This window comes from Triticum urartu, chromosome 1A (assembly GCF_056163025.1).
Source record: "Triticum urartu cultivar PI428250 chromosome 1A, HENAU_Tu73, whole genome shotgun sequence".
Classification (NCBI taxonomy): domain Eukaryota; kingdom Viridiplantae; phylum Streptophyta; class Magnoliopsida; order Poales; family Poaceae; genus Triticum; species Triticum urartu.
This window is the reverse complement of record NC_141873.1, coordinates 591400369-591417680: the sequence shown is the minus strand read 5'-3', so window position 1 is coordinate 591417680 and position 17312 is coordinate 591400369. Positions and strand designations below refer to the sequence as shown.

At 51.1% G+C, this 17312-nt stretch overlaps 1 protein-coding gene and 1 long non-coding RNA gene across 2 annotated transcripts; one reads left to right on the top strand and one right to left on the bottom strand.

Moving 5' to 3' along the window:
- Nucleotides 1–2185: 2185 nt before the first annotated feature.
- Nucleotides 2186–3787, bottom strand: LOC147993218 (uncharacterized). Its single transcript, XR_015615466.1, has 3 exons — nt 3704–3787; nt 3529–3618; nt 2186–2417 (listed from the first exon to the last, which is right to left on the bottom strand). It is a non-coding gene; the product is annotated as an uncharacterized LOC147993218 (long non-coding RNA).
- A 3129-nt stretch (nt 3788–6916) lies between these two features.
- LOC147993217 (uncharacterized) lies at nt 6917–7672 on the top strand. Its single transcript, XM_087542547.1, has one exon. The coding sequence runs from the start codon at nt 7015–7017 to the stop codon at nt 7603–7605; it is 591 nt and encodes a 196-aa protein (XP_087398673.1). The 5' UTR covers nt 6917–7014; the 3' UTR covers nt 7606–7672.
- Nucleotides 7673–17312: the final 9640 nt, after the last annotated feature.

Below are 17312 nucleotides of genomic sequence, written 5' to 3'. Positions count from 1 at the left end.
GAAAAGATCCTAAGGAGTATGCGGACGTGACTGAAATGCTCGAGAAGTAAGTTAAATCGATCATTATCACACCATATCATCAACTTTGTTCATTTCCTGATATCAAGTAATTGTTTTCTTTGTCTGGCAGGGTTTGGACAAAATTCACCAAAAAGGCTCCGGGACTGCCGAAGAAGCTGCAATTTAGACACCCGAAAGTAAGTACTACTAACATGTTCCGCGCATCTCCTAGTGATTCAAGCGCTAGTTTCATCAATACCATTTATAGCATGCTTGCTTATCAGTTTGATTGACCTCTATTTCTTGTAAAGTGGTTGTGCCAGGGTCCATCCGCCACACGACCTGTGAGCGGGGCTACTCTGACGAACAATATGAAGTGCGTAAGCAATAATATTCACAATTTTATTTTATTACCATCATTTGTGTTGAGTTTCATTTATTCATAGATATATGTCTTGACCCCCTTCTTCAAATTAGATCTTTCAAATGCGGGATGAACTCCTACCACCAGGTCGTATGCGAGCAATTCAAGAGGAATTGGCGGCATTCTTCCTTACCACGTGATCGCTAAAGACGGAGAATACCATGTGGACCCTGAGTTCATATATAATTAGGAGATTATATTGCAAGAGATAATTATATTGTATATATGTAGCCAGTAGCGTCGGATAGATATACGAGAACTTGTTGTTCGACCAATCTCTCGGAGAAGGAGAGGTGGTTGATATCACTTCTCTCTGTATGCATATGTCCATGACGATCTTCTGTTTCCTTCATTTGCTTACTAGCTAGCATGTCGAGTCCTCTCTATACGTATAATACGTAGCGTACGTCGACCAAGCACGGAGATAAGAGAGGACACTTCTCTCTATTAATTAGCTAGATAACACAATATATGAAACACCTAAATTAACCCCCCAAAACCCCTAAACCACCCCCTTAAAAAAAACCTCAGCTCCTGCTAGCTGCTGACGCGTGGATGCCTATTGGTCCCGGTTTGTGCCACCAACCGGGACCAAAGGGCCTCCTGCCTGGGCTCACCGCACGGGGCACGTGGAGGCCCATCTGTCCCAGTTCATGTAAGAACCGGGACTAAAGGCCCAGGGCATTATTAACGACACTTTAGTCCTGGTTCAACAACCGGGACAAAAGGCCCTTAAGAACCGGGACAAATGACCCTTTTTCTACTAGTGTATTATAATCATGTGGATTATCTAATACAACACTTATTGTCAAAGTATGATGGTGGAGAACGGATTCACTCTTTACATTTGTATCCTCTTACTGCAAGTTTACATTGACTTATTTTTTCACATGCTTGTCAAAATTTAGATTGCTAACAGTTAATAAATCTATAAAGTACAACCTGGTAATACTATCATCATCAATATTTGTTGTTCCCTATGTCCCATGTGCATCACCATGAAGAATTTCTTGGGAATATGAGTTTGTTATAGAGAAAAACAGTCTTTGATTGTAAATCTTCACAGTATTTTTTTTCTTTTAGAACATCTTGTGTATATTTTAAAGATTTCAAAAGGAAGACATTTCAGGTGGTTATCATCTATTACCTGTAGTTGTGTACATCCATGCAAGGGCCACGTGAAGTTATGCACATACCTTAACTGTTTTACGTTCCTCATGACAGATCTTTCCCAAGCCTAGATATTCTCGCTGAGAGCTCCTTGATGGAATCACTAAGATGGACTTACAAGACAGGCATGGATAAACCATGAGGTCCTCAAATGGACAGATTGCTCTGGTAAATTGTTCTGCTTGCTTAACTTGATGTTCAACTTTTGACTGTTCACTAAATTTTAGCACCACATTGTATCTTAACATTATTTTGGATTATGAAGTTTGCTTGGCTATGCAAAATTAGGCAGTGAGCCCTATTCATCGGTTGAAAAGCTAGGGGTGTGCCGCAGTTGCAATGTCCAGAATAGACTGTTAGCCTAAAATATCTAAATGAACTGTTTTTCATTAGTTGCAGCCCACTTAATAGGACTGCTTGGTTAGATCTACAATTAATTGTATTGGCTATGAGATTTTTATAAGTTGGCACTATCTCCACTGGTGTTCTTTATCTGGAATTTGATGGTATACCTAAACCAAAAGATGATACTAATCTAATAGCTATTACACTTTTAGAGAAGAGAAAGATGCAGAAATTGTCATACCTAGAGGAACTCGCCTTCTTGATGTGGTCCTTGCTTACACAACGTACTCCTCGGGAAATTCTCCTCCAGGCCTGGGCGAAGGGAGAGTAAGGAGGGGGAGGAGGGATGGCAGAGTAGGTTAACATATATAGTATGCCATGCGGAGGACAGCTGGTTAGCAGATCATGGCTTATTCCAGTTATACCATATATATTTCTGTATGGCGCAGATCTGTTTCCTTTTCTATCAAATTCACACCTATTAATAAATTAGAAAAGATGTCAGAAATCAGAACTTACTAAAGAATTAAATTACTGTATTCGTTAAATAAATAACTTATCATTGATTGAATGCCACTTTTCCCTTTTCTTTTTTTTTTGAGAATTTTTTCATTCATATCACGAATCAGTACAAAGAAGTTGACCCTTACAAGCACACTGAAACATAAACACAAAGGACCATGAACACCTAGAGTACCCTAAGACAACCATAACACAAGAAGATCTCCGGAGCCCTGTGTCATCATCCCTGAATCTAGAGAGAAGACCCATGCAACAGAAGGATCTGCAACCAGTCGCAAGCAGGTCATCATCTTCGACCATGGTACAATTGCCGCCACACTGCTTCCTCCTTTCTTGACACCAGCGCTGAGAGGGCATGGACATCAATCCAACACACCTGCAACAGTCGTCGCCATCTTTGGCTTTGAGTACCGCGAAAAGTGTCCCTTCCGGAGAGAAGAGAACTCGAGTCATCCGACCGGTCCAGCACCGCGGCTGGGCCATCCGCCCGGACCAAGCAGGATCTCCCACCAGCATCAGCACAGAGGAAGGAGAAGAACAGCAACAGCAAATCATACCAACAAGGAAGAAGAAGGGTCTTCGTCTCCCTGAATCCATCGCCCATCTGAGGACCCAAACGGCCAGTGCCGATGGACCTCCAGCCAACAACGCCCGCGACCTCGACGAGACCCGGGGATCCCCAACTCCGCTGGCTCCTAGACGAAAGCAAAAGCCTTGCCTGACCGCGAACGGAGCCCGGAGAAACTTATTCCGACGCGACACCACCGCAACGGCCTCGGCAGCGCCTCCCTCAACCCTAACCCTACCACACACCCACCTAGCGAACAGACCCGAGGTTCCCCCTCCCTCCCGCCGCCGAAGCGGCCGACGGAGAGAGAGGGAACCAGAGGCGTCACCAGCGGCGTGCAAGGGCCTCGTCGCCTCCTGATCGCCTCGTGCGATCCGATCCAACTTTTACGGGAGTGGTTGCTGGGAAAGGAAAAGGATGTAGCCTGATTTCCTCACTTTTCCCTTTTCTGACTATATAATCTCTGCATAATTGGAGCATGATTCACACAGGGTTATACCTGGAAGCGTCGCATAATTATCGTCTGCATTTCGAGCTACCGTTATGATCCTTGCATTGTATTCTTCAACATTTGTCCCGTTAGTAAGGCCTGCAACACATTACGTATAGAGCTTGTCACTGGTTAGAAATGCAAGGATCGCATGTGTAGCAATTTATGAAAGCGTGCATCATACCTGTAGTTAAGTCATCTTCTGGTTTACATTCACTTGCCTGGCTTTTTGAATTCCCCATACTAACCTATGGAATGAAAGCTCCCTGAAACAGCGGGGGTGGGGTGCTCAAGCTAACTACTTCTTGATTATGTGTAAAATATCATTGACATACAAAAAAGTCAATTGTCTAAAATAAATGGCAATATTTAATTGCAGAAGTAAAGGCTGATAATACTCAAACATGAGGATAATTTTAGAAGTACTCAGTTGTTTTTACTAAGTATATCAATGGTAGTCTCCTAAAGGAAGACATTTTACTGTTACCATATTGCTCTTAGTTTCCTAAAGGCACAGTACTGTTATATGTTGAATTTGACAATGTATAAATTTTGATTTGTAGGTAGAGCAGATCTCTCAGAGCTGCTTACAGATATGGATGACCGAATTGCAGAAGCAAGAGATCTTGCTCTAAGCAGAAAGGACATTCTAGAAAAGGTGGTAAAATGGACATCAGCAACTGAAGAGGAGGGTTGGCTCGGTGAATATGAGGGGGGAAATGATTTTTTTCTTATCTTTAAATGCTTTATAGTCAAAGTATTATATTGTTGCATCTGCCATAGACCATTTATATGGCTTCAATTTCAGGATCAAAATCGCTATAATGCTGGTCGAGGAGCTCACATAAATCTCAAGCGTGCGAAGAAGGCAAGGACGTATTGGTCAGCAAAATTCCATGTATGCCTCCATACTTTTGTGTGTGTTTCTACTGGAAATTTCTATTGTTTGGTTGAGCCTTCACGTGATTATCATTTTGGATTGCTTGGACAATAGCTGTGTGTATGTTGAATTTTACCCGCTGCTTAATTTGTTCTAGATGAATACTATCATTGGACATAACTGAATCTTTATTTAAAATATTCAACAATGTGAAATCTTCTGGAAACATGCTTACGGGTCATTTGATGCACCTGTTAGTCAGATACACTCATTCCCACCTGTTTTCTGAACTTCAATATTGTTTTACCATGTAGCCCTGCTGGAGATTTTGACTACTAAAGTTAAAGCGTGGGAAAAGGAGAAGGGCATGTCATTTATGTATGATAAGGCAACTTCAGTTACCAAATGCTCTTTCCAAACGAATATGTTTCAATTTGCCAACCTCATCTTAATTATGTCTACACTCAACTATGGCTTACAATGTTTTCTTTCATGATCCTAGACTATCCTGCCTAGCACGTTCATGTATAGAGTAACCTACAGGCAAGTCGATGGTTCAGCCCTATTCTCCTATTTGCTATTCAGCACCACTTCACTTTGGACAGCTTATTCATTATCAACAGGATCATTTCATAACAGCTGGTTACTACCAACTGTGCTCAGAAAGATGCAAGGAGTAATTTCAAATGTGGGCTACTGAGGCTAGACTCTATAAAAAGTAACGACCATTTGTGTTAAAATTTTGTACTGTATAAGCTGGATCATGTGTTGTTTACCTATATTCCGCAATCAACGACTGCCGATCCTGGTGTAGTTTCGGCGCCGGATCCTGTACGCGATCAGCGGCGGCGCCTGAAAGCGATAGGCGCCGGATCCGGACGCGGATCCTGAATCCTCAACAAGAACAGCGCCGCATCCGGGGATCGCCGTCGGACTCCAGATGGGGATCGTCTTTGAACTGGGAGAGCAGCGGCGAAGGGATGTATCGGCGGCGAAGGGGACGTCAGCGGCGTCGACGTACGGACGGAGAACGGCGGCGAGCATCTCGTGCGTGCGACTGATTCTAGGTCAGGAGGAATCGCTCGTACGTGCGACCAATTCCACCCGGTTTTTTTCGTAGGTTTATTTTCATAGATTTTTTTCTAAGCGTTTTGTTCTCGATCGACCATGTGGGAGGTGGGAATCGATCGCTGTAGGAACCTCGCATGGGCATCGTATTTTTTGGTTCAGCGCTGGAACCAGGGTGGATTGCTGGTAAGTGGGAGGTGGGAATGAGGACAAAAAAAACCGGCTATGGTGGGACGAAATTTAACCGTGGAAGCGAGACTATCAACTGCTTCATTAGGAGTAGACATGAAACAAGCCCACCCCTAATAAGTGTATACCTCAATCAGTGCTAGAAGTTATGGAGAAGGTTGGAAAATAGGATGTTGTTTTTGATGGCCATAGGAATTATAGAAATATCAGTAGAAAATGTATGTGTGAATAAACCAACCTTGGGGTCTTTGATCAAATAGGAAATACGGGGCAAAGACCATTCGCCCCTTACCATGTTATCTTTTACTACTTTGATTAAATCATGTCACTGTTCAGGTAAATTAATCATAACACAATGATTCAACTTCGAGGTGGTGTTAGTTAATAATCAGGTGTGTTCGCTTAGGTAAGTAGGGTTAAATCTTGCCTTGTGCACTTTCTTCCAAAACTCTTGAATGGAAGTGAGGATTGGATTTTGCGCTTCATGCCAACCCACCCAATGGACCATTTACTGTTAATATTGAGCAAGTAGCCTGAAACAACGACTGTAAAATATCTGTTCTCTTTCTATGCTATGTGATACTGGTTTTTATGTGAAAGCGCTAGAATTTTATTATTCTATAATTGTCATGGTATATAGACGTACATGGAGCATCGATATTTTGTCTAGAAACCCCATTGAACATTGATTTTATGGAATCCGCCACCTAAACCTTTGAATGCACCCAGGAATTTGAACAAGTATTTAGTTTTAGACCATCTAAATTTCACTGTCACTTGTTCTTCCCTTAAGACGAACGGGCGCAACAACGTGCGCCTTTATGTTCTAGTTACTCTAGTAAAAAAAGAGACTCGGCTGGGTGGCTCTTGGGCCTTGAAACCAGGATGGAGGGAGCTGTATTCTGTCTGTATTCTAAACATAAACATATGGCCGGAGTTTGTTTTGCACACATAGCAAGGGTTGGAGGAAAAAAACAATTAAGATAATCTAGCCAGCAAGCTTGTCGTCTATCTATAATTCTATATTAGGTAGGGAGAACAAGTCGATGGATTCATGGCCACAACTATTATTTTGATTGTTATGTGGCCACAACTAAATTAGGTAGGTCCTTCTCAACTGCCTGCGCTGAAATTGGCCGAGCTACTAAAAATAGGCGTCCAAAAGCAAGGAAGCATGCATGCGGTGCTATCTATCTATCTATCTATCTGGTGTATGTGTATGCCTATATAAGAAGGGGAACACCAGCTAGCTAATCTGCTCTCTCGCTGCAAGTGCGCACACACCCACCCACCTGACCAAATATATCCATCATATAACAATAGAGAGGGAGAGAAAGATCATCCATTCATCGACTACCATGGCCATTTCTCTGCTGCCTTACACCGCCTCGGCTCTGCTTGCCATCGTCATCGCCATCGCCATCGCTGTCGCCCCTGCAGTTGTTCGATCGGACCAAGAGCCTGGGCCCAGCATTGAAGCCATCAACGCCACATGCGCGACTGCTACGTACAAATTTGAGTGCACCAATCTGCTACTAAACAATCTGGATGTCAGGACGCCTCAAGTGAAGGACGTGATCGCAATGTCAGTCCAAGTCGTCGCCAAGAAGGCGGCGGAGGCGGCCGCATTCGCCAAGGCCATCAAGAAACCCTCCAAGTGCGTCACCGACTGCCTCGACGATCTTGCCGTACTATCCAAGCACATCAAGACGCTCCCGGCGACGCTTGAAACCGCCAACGACGCGGGCTTCTTTGAGCAATTTGACACAAAGAGCAAATGTCACGGAGATTGTTGCTCGGACAACTTCTCGGTCGAGGAATGCAACGCAAAGAGCCAAATCGGTGGGGTGTTTGCCGCTCTTCGTATCACTGATGACCTGTTGATGAGGAGGGCGTATTTTAGGAAGCAGCAGCTTGACAACAAAACAACATCACCTAACTCTAACTGAAGAGGACAGCCGGTGTGATTTGCTCTTACATTGATATCGCATGCGTATGAATAATGGTCCAATGGAATTGGGAGCGGAGTAAGAAGCTCATGTTGGCTTTATGCATGTAATAATCATGCCTGCCTGCATGGCCTGCTAGCTGTTGGTCCAATGCCTGGCTGCTTGCCTGAACTGGCGTCAATTTCCAGTTTGTTTTTGTCACATATAATAACTCTTCTGTATTGTGCATTCCATTTGCTGCCATAACCTCTTCCTCCCCCGTCATACGCCGTCGGTAGGAGAGGACGGCCAATTTTAGGGCGGCTCTCGTATATGGTACTGCTCGATGGAGCGGGACTCGCGACCGCCGGAGGCGCTGGATGGGCCGCGCTCTTCGTACCCCGGCCGCCGCTAGGGTACTACTGCAGCCGCTCATCACCTCGTCGCCGTCGTCCCTTGCGGCACGGCCAGATCCCGATGGATCCATCCAGGATCAGATCGAGGCCGCGCACGAGGGGACTACGAGAACGGAGGAGGGGTTGCGGTGGGCGGTGCTTTTCTGAGATTCTTGTGGATCCGGGGAATGGATCGTCGGCCGGCTACAACATTCCCCGTCCTCTCGATGGACGGCGGTGATAGATATGGACAATGACGTCCTCGCCGGCGATTTTTTAGCGATGGACGACCAGATTAAGGTAGGATCTCGTTTGCGCATTGACATTTATGATGTGGTCGTGGATCATCATGTGCAGGTGAGCCCCAACGCGGAAGATTCGATCGAGCTCATTGATTTCTCCTCCATGTCCGAGGGATGGAAGCCGGATACGCGAGTTGGAGGCCACTTCTTGGTTCTCGCGGATAGCGAAGAAGACGACAAGAGCGAGAGTGATGAGGTCGCCGAAGATTATGGCAAAGTGGAGGTCAGAACGGCGGCTCCGGCGATGACAAGGGACGCGGAGAAGCCGATTGCTCATCGGATTAACGTCACGCAGAAGAAACCTAGGCCATGGATCATGACTTGGATCGGGCCGATCCCCAAGGTAAACCGTACGCTCACAACTCTTTCAGATTTTATTCCGGATGAATGGATGCTAGTCTCTAAGAGGAAGAAAGGGAAATTAGCCAGGCCGCCGGGGCGGCAGCCACCGCCGCCGAAGATGTCGCCGGCAGTCTCGATTCAAACGGTCAGACGGGTTCGTTTGAAATCGCTGCTAATGGGCCAGGAGGAGGGACTGTGGTTTTCGGAGGTTGTGGGCTCTATTGCACCTGGGCATGCGGCCTAGGTAGAGACCCAAGCCAACGTGCCCGGTTCGACGTACATCCCTTCTTTTCATGAGTCTGCCTCGGATCGGGATTCGGGAGCCGCCACAAAGAAACGCTGTACGTACGTGTGCTAAGGTTTTGCGAGTTGGGACTCCAAGTTTTTCGTCGATCCGTGCTGGTCGGGCTGTCCGGCTGAGATGAGGCAGCTCTTCCACTCCGATGGCTAGCTGCGGTGGCCCAAAGCTGTCTGCCTAAACTATTGTCTCCCTAAACTCTAGCTCGAACGAGAGAGAGAGGATTCTGACAGGAAGAACACACAGAGACACTGAAGTTTTTATGCTGCGCTCAACATCTGCAGCTTTTCTGTTTTGCTCTTCTTATTCATCAAGAGTACACCAACGTGCCCGAGCAACGTGCTCCACTACTGACCACGTCCATCCCCATGATCCGAGCTTCGTGCTGGGCCTACTACGACTGAGCCAAGGCGCACAAGACGCAACCAATTGGCGAGAAAAAACGCTAACATAAAAACGACTAGCTACTGTCGAAACTGAATGTGTCTAGCGACACTTATCTGAAGAAAACAAACTAAATTCAGAGAAGGCCGAGGGAGACAGGGTTTAACCAACAATCTCCCCCTCAACCCTGGCGAACGAGCTTGACGTCGATGATCCCAATCTTTCCAAGCAGCTCCTGCAAGCAAACACGGCTCAACGGCTTCGTCAGTATGTCTGCTTTCTGCTCCCTTGTACCGATGAACTCCACGGCCACCCATCTCTTCTCAACACAATCACGAATGAAATGATATCGAAGGTCGATGTGCTTACTGCGATCATGGAGAACTGGGTTCTTGCAGAGGGAGATCGCAGACTTATTGTCAATGAACAGTGAGAACGGCGCCGCTGGTTGATTCATCAGCTTGCCGAAGAGACGCACAAGCCAAATTCCTTGGCAAGCCGCCGTCACCGCCACGATGTACTCCACCTCGCAAGATGAGATTGCGATGACCTTTTGCTTCTGAGATTGCCAGCTGACGGGGCTTTCACTAAGAAAGAACAGCACGCCAGAAGTGCTCTTCCTGGTATCCACGTCGCCGGCGTGATCGGAGTCACTGAAGCCTGTCAGGGACTCGCCGTCGCCGTAGCGGCACACGCAGCCGTAGCTCAGCGTGCCCGCTATGTATCGAAGGAGGTGCTTCACTGCTACATAGTGGTCTGCTGCCGGCGCCTCCATGAACCTGCTCAGGAAACCCACAGCGAACGAAATGTCCGGGCGTGTGTGTACGAGGTACCTCAGGCTGCCGATCACGCTGCGGTAGAGCGTTGCGTCCACCGCGGCTTCCTTGCTCTCCTTCCTCAACGGGCACCGTGGCTCCATAGGAGTGCGAGTTGGATAGCACCCCATCAGCCCAGTTTTGTCGAGCAGCTTGGAGGCGTACGCTGCCTGTGTGATGGTGGTGCGTCCACGCTCCTGCTTCACTTCCAAGCCGAGGTAGTAGCGAAGCAGGCCCAGGTCGCTCATGGAGAAGAGCTGCTTCATCTCCTCCTTGAACCCGAGGACCTCCTGTTCCTTTGCCTCGGTGATCACCAGATCATCCACGTACACCCCGACGATGAGCAGGCTCTCCCCGGTTCCACGCGCGTACATGCCATGCTCTGCAACGCTGCGCGTGAACCCGAGAGATGTCATACTAGCATCCAGCTTGTCGTTCCATGCTCTTGGAGCTTGACACAGACCATACAGGGCTTTGTGCAGCCTGTACACAGCCTACTCACGCCCCTCTGCGACGAACCCAGGTGGCTGGGACACATAGACCACTTCCTTGAGGTCGCCGTTCAAGAACGCCGATTTGACGTCCATGTGATGCACTTGCCAGCCACGGTGCGCCGCCAGCGCCAGGATGAGCCGCACGGACTCCAGTCTGGTCACCGGTGCGAACACCTCCTCGAAGTCCACGCCAGGACGCTGCACATAGCCTTTAGCAACGAGGCGGGCTTTGTGCTTGAGGACGTTCCCTTCCTCATCCTTCTTCAGCTTGAACACCCATTTGAGGCCGATCGCTTGATGACTTGCAGGGAGCATGGTGAGTGTCCAGGTGTTGTTGTCGTCGATGGACTGCAGCTCATCGAGCATCGACCGGCGCCAACAGTCCTCGTGCTTGGCTTCGGCGAAGGACGCCGGTTCCTCCCCCGTCACTAGGTGTAGCTCCTCATCATCACCACTACCATCCGATGGCGGGGGGCTCTCAGCACCTCCTGGTACTTTAGAGGTTGAGCCAAGCAGCTCCTTGACCAGGCGATATCAATGTGGTGCAGAGACCTTGTCCGCGTTGTCGAACAAATCCGGCTGTACCGCCGGTGGTGACACGAGGGGCACCGGCGTGGTCTCTGATGTGACCACATCCGCTCCTCCCCCATGCGTGGGCGGCGACGTGGCCGCGGGCGTGTCGGGGACGATGCTGCCTGCAGCAGACGAGGCACGAGATGAACTTGCAGAGGTAGGTGACGACGCTGCTTTTTCTGCTGCAGCGGCCTTGGTGACGCCGGTTCTTGTGGCGTACGCAGGGTACACGACGGTAAAGGAGCTGCTCACCGGCGACCCCCCCGGCGCCTCCTAGTTCCAGCGCGCCTCCTCGTCAAAAACCACGTCTCTAGACACGTGCAGGCACTTCGTCACTGGATCATACATGCGGTACGCCTTGGACCCGATCTCATAGCCGATGAAGACCATCGGCGTGCTCCTGTCATCCAACTTGCGGAGATGTGGTCCTGCTGCCTTGACATGGCCAACGCACCCAAAGATGCGCAGGAACCTCACATCAGGCTTCTGGCCATACCACGCCTCGTACGGTGTCATGCCATCGACGGAGCGCGTGAAGCTGTGGTTGAGGATGAAAGCAGCGGTGAGCACGGCCTCCCCCCAAAACAGGTTGGGTACCTGCTTCGCCTTGAGCATGCTCCTTGCCATGCCCAGGAGCGTCTGGTTATGCCGCTCGACGACGCCATTCTGCTGCGGCGTGTACGGCGCGGTCAGGTGCCGCTGCACACTGCTCTCCTCGCAGTGTTTGTAGAACGTGGCCGAGGTGAACTCTCCGCCACGATCGGTGCGAAGCACACGAAGCTTGTGTCCACACTCCAGCTCGGCTGCGGCCTGGAACTTGACGATGGCACGCGCGGCTTCATCCTTCGTCTTGAGTAGCTCCACCCACATGAAGCGACTGCGATCATCGATCAGTACGAGCACGTAACGCCGCCCCCCAGGTGTTGGTGGAGAGACGGGGCCGCACAGGTCACTGTGCACAAGCTCCAGTGGTGCCGTCGCCCTGTACTTGGCCTTCTGTGGGAATGGAATGCGACACTGTTTCCCTGCGAGACAGGCCTCGCACAGCTCCTCGGCGTGAGCAATGTGAGGTAGCCCACGCACCAGCTCTTTCTTGGCCATCTTCTCCGGGCCGTCGAAGTGCAGGTGGCCGAGCCGTGCGTGCCAGCGCCAAGCATCAGAGACCGCCCCCACAGCAAGGCACACTAGATGTACAGGCGTGAAGACGAGTTTGTACAGGCGATTGGTGGAGCGCGATACCTCGGCGAGGAGCTGCCCGCGATCATTGCAGATGGTGAGTACGCCATGCCGGATGTGCACATCGAACCAACTCTCATCCAGCTGTCCCAGGCTAACCACACTGTTCTTCAGTGCAGGTATGTAGTACACCTGAGTGAACGCATTGTGATCAACCGTCTCGGCGGCGAACACCACCGTCCCACGGCCGCAGATCTTCACCATTGATCCGTCAGCGAAGCGCACCGTCCGGAGTGACTTTCTTTCTTCTCCGTGGGGGTGCGCTGGCGCACCTGCGGGTCGTAGTCCCTGAGATTTGGGCCGACTACCGAGCAGTCAGGCCGGATCTCCCCGGTGACCTTTCTTGCTGACGACTGACGCTTTTTTTCTTCTTCTTTCTGCAGAGGCCAACGCCACCCTGCAGCAGCAGCTGGGCGAGGCCAACACCGCGTTGCGTACCAAGGAGGAGGAGTGCGGCAAGCTGGCCACGGAGCGCGATCTGCTGGTCACGCAACTGGCAGAGCAGAAGGAGCTGCTCAAGAAGACCCAGAAGGAGGCGGAGGACAAGGAGACCGCCCTCCTTGATGAGTTCGCATCCGAGCGCTCCTCCTGGACCGACAAGGAGGCGATGCTGACCTCCGGCTTCCATGAGATCGAGGATCTCGTCGACGGTGAGCCTTTCCTTACTTTTCTTTTTGGAGCGGCCGGCTGGTGGTCAAGCCAACTTTTAGTTTTTTGACTTGTTCTTTGTTCTTTGTCTTGGCAGACTTCTTCCCCGGCCACTCGAACGCTGCCAACCAAGCCATCGAAGCTGATCATGAAGGGCGGAGGGCGGACGGCGCGAAGACCGCCGCCGATGCCCCCGAACTCTTGACGAGCAGATCCTGAGCATCGAGGCCCGCCTACGGTCGGCACACCAGATGCTGCGCCAGCTTCAACGTGTCGGCGCCCAGGCGATCGCCTCCTTGTGGATGGACATGCAGGCACCGCGTACCCCTAGCCGGACTGCCGACTGGCTGGAGGTAGCGGCTGGTCGCCTTGAGGCCTGGAAGGGCTCTTCGGCCCGGGCTGGAGCGCACCGGGCCTTAGAGTTCGTCAAGGTGTGGTACCCTGGGCTGAGCCTAGACCATCTGGCCATGTTCCGGCTAGAAGCTTAGGCGGAGTTGGCGGTCGTGGAAGACGATCTCGTCAAGCACGCGACGTCGATCGCCGAGCACCGACACTAGCGTCTTCGTCCCAGAGCGGGTTGAGAATGGCGACGGGGCGCCGCCGGAGTGGTTCGGACTGAATCCGAACGACAGCGAGGACTCGGCGGAGGTGATTGACTCCAGTGGCGAGGAAGAAGGCGAGGTGGAGGAAGGAGTCGAAGAGGAGGCGCCAGAGGTCGGAGCGGATGGCCAACCCCAGCTCGACCGCGCCTCTAGCAACGAGCCGCGCCCTTCCGAGCCAGCTGTTGCCAGAGATGACCAAGCGGAGACCGACCAGCCGGCTGCTCCGGCAACTGGCACCGCCGACTCCTCCGATCCTCCGAACCCGTCTGCTGCTTCCTAAGCTTGGCACTTTATCTTAGTTTTTATCTGCTCAATTGTCTCGATGAACTTGTTAATTTGCACAATTCCACCCGCAGGGTGTATCTTGAACTTCTGTTTTGAAGATTCGGCCAAGGGCCTTTGCTATGTAATTATTTCTCCGTGTTCTATCTTTTCTTGCTCATTGCTCTTTTGGCTTTCTCCTTTGCCGCCTTCCCTCGGTTGCCGTCTTGCCAGCCAAACAGCCGCTCCGCGGACTGTTTCTAGGTCAGGTACTTGGCTACTTTGGGAAGGCAAGTACTTAGCCGTTTAGAGTTTTTTAGCAAGTTCAGTAGAGGACGGCGAGCCGGCTGCTCAAGAGTCGGTTGTGAAAGGCTGGAAGCCGGCTTTAAACTATGTACATGCTTTGAGTCCTTAGCCATTTTTCATGTGGACACCCATTCTACCTTACTCCTGTCCACCAGACAGTCGCTCCGCGAGATGCGACTTCTGACAGGAGACGGCTTAGGTGCCACACACTACTTGTCCGGCTGCAGGAAGCATTTCATAGTTCAAGACGGCAAGTCCCTGGGCCGACTAGTCGAACCAGGTGCCAAGCGGCATAACAAAGAATAACATACTCGTAGGCATAATTCTTATCATATAGATAAAAGAGGGCATTCCCCGAGCTCTTCTCGGGGGGGCCCGAAGTCTTCGTACTTTAATACAAAAGGTAGTGTGGTACATACTGCATTAACTGTAAAATCTTCGGAGGAGATTTGCATTCCATGGCCGCTCCGTCTCTTTGCCGAAGTCGTCCCTCTTGCGTGCTCGGGGCTTTTGAGCGTCGATCAGGTAGTAGGAGTCGTTGCCCAACACTTTGCTGATGATGAAAGGGCCTTCCCAAGGTGCTGAGAGCTTGTGCTGGCCGGCTGTTCGCTGGATCAGCCGGAGCACAAGGTCTCCTTCTTGGAAGTATCTTGGCTTGACCTTCCGGTTGTAGTATCGGTGCAGGCTCTGCTGGTAGATGCTGGACTGGCTGAGTGCCAACAGCCGGCCCTCTTCTAGCAGATCGACGCCGTCTTGCCGTGCTTCTTCCGCCTCCTCTTCAGTGTACATGGTGACTCGAGGGGAGTCGAACTCTATGTCCGTTGGGATGACGGCTTCGGAACCGTAGACGAGGAAGAAGGGGGTGAAGCCGGTTGACTTGTTTGGAGTTGTGCGCAGGCTCCAGAGGACGGCCGGCAGCTCATCGAGCCAGCAGCCGGCCGAACGCTCCAGAGGCTTGACCAGTCGAGGCTTGATGCCGGACAATATGAGGCCGTTTGCTCGCTCTACCTGGCCGTTTGACTGCGGATGGGCAACAGACGTTATGTCCAGTCGGATGCCCTGCGTCGAGCAGAAACGGGCCAAGGCACCTTTGGCAAAGTTTGTGGCGTTGTCGGTGATGATGCTGTGTGGTATGCCGTACCGAATTGTGATGTCGGAGATGAAAGTCACAGTAGTCGGCCCATTCAACTTCTTGATTGGCTTTGCTTCTATCCACTTGGTGAACTTGTCCACCACGACAAGTAAGTGAGTCAGGCCACCTCGTGCCGTCTTGAATGGTCCCACCATGTCCAGGCCCCAAACAGCAAAGGGCCAGGCAATGGGAATAGTTTTGAGTGCAGAAGCCGGCTGATGTGGCTTGGAGCGGAACTTCTGGCACCCTTTGCATTTTTGGATCAAGTCCTTGGCGTCTTCAAGAGCAGTCGGCTAGAAGAAACCATGGCGGAAGGCTTTGGTGATGAGTGCTCTTGAAGCCGCGTGGTGGCCACATTCGCCTTGATCGATGTCTTTGAGAATTGCTTGGCCTTGCTTTGTCTCCATGCAGCGCTGGTAGACACCAGTGACACTGTGCCTTACGAGCTCTCTGTTGACTATGGTGTAGGCTGCTGCCCGGCGTTGCACTTGCCGAGCTAAAATCTCATCGGTTGGCAGCTCTTTGCTCACCAGGAATTTGAGGATGGGTTGGGCCCATGAGGGTGCTGCGGTTTCTTTGATTGTCAGGATTGCGACTTGGACGAGGGCGGCTGGGCCGGGAGGCGGCGGGATGGAGTCGGCAGCCGCTTGCTGGACCAATGAAGTCCCTGGGCCGACTGGCGTAGTCCCCTGGCCGGGTTCTGAAGTCTGCGGGTTGACCGCTGCAGTCCCCGGGCCGGGTTCTGAAGTCCCCGGGCCGGGTGCGACTGCCGGGGCCTCCGTGCCGCCTGCCAGAACACTCGTGCCGTCTGTTGGAGCTCTCGAGTCAGATTCGACTGGTTCTGGAGGAGCCGGCACAAAGATAGAGTCTGACTCTGGTGATGGCTTAACAGACGACTTGAGGAGGCGTTGAAGGGCGACGCCGGCGGTATTGCTTGACGGGTAGAGCCGATTCGTGCCAAGGCATCTGCTTGCTCGTTGTCGTTCCTTGGCACATGGAGAAACTCGCACCCTTCAAAATATCCGCTGAGTTGCTGTACGAGGAAGCGGTAGCTTGCCATGTTTGCATCTTTGGCGTCCCAGTTGCCTGACGACTGCTGGACCACCAAGTCGGAGTCACCATAACACAGGATCCGGCGAATGCCGAGCTCTTTGGCAAGCCGGAGCCCGTGAATGAGTGCCTCGTATTCGGAGACGTTGTTGGAGGCGGCAAAATGGATTTGCAGCACATACTTGAGCTTGTCGCCTTTGGGAGAGGTGAGGATGATGCCGGCTCCCAAGCCGGTGCGCATCTTGGAGCCGTCAAAATGCATCCGCCAATGGGTGGAGTCGGGCGCTGGCGGTAGGTACTGGGTCTCGGCCCAGTCGACAAGGAAGTAGGCCAGCGCTTGTGACTTGATGGTGGTGCGAGGCTGATAGTAGATGGTGTAGGGGGCCAAATCTATGGCCCATTTGTCCACTCGGCCTGAAGAATCTCGGCTTCCAATGATCTCGGCCAGTGGAGCTGTGCAGACTACAGTGATTGGATGCTCTTGGAAGTACGGATTCAATTTCTTGGCAGCAAAGTGCACGCCGTAGCACATCTTCTGGTAGTGGGGGTAGTTTTGCTTGGAGGTCGACAGTACTTCACTCAAATAATATACCGGTCTCTGGACTGGTAGTGCCTTGCCTTCCTCCTTGCGCTCTACTACGATGACTGTGCTGACCACTCGGCTGGTGGCGGCGATGTATAGGAGCATGGGCTCCTTGGGAGTCAGAGCCGCCAGGAAAGATGGAGTGGTCAACATCTTCTTCAAGTGGAGAAAAGCTTCGTCCGCCTTGTGGTTCCACTCAAAAAAGGTGGTCTTCTTCATGAGTTGGTATAGGGGGAGGGCCTTCTCACCCAACCGACTGATGAATCGGCTGATGGATGCCAAACAGCCGGTGAACTTCTGTACGTCC

What these genes read in the sequence shown, in the direction of transcription:
- LOC147993217 (XM_087542547.1), top strand. Translation starts at nt 7,015, where the DNA reads ATGGCCATTTCTCTGCTGCCTTACACCGCCTCGGCTCTGCTTGCCATC.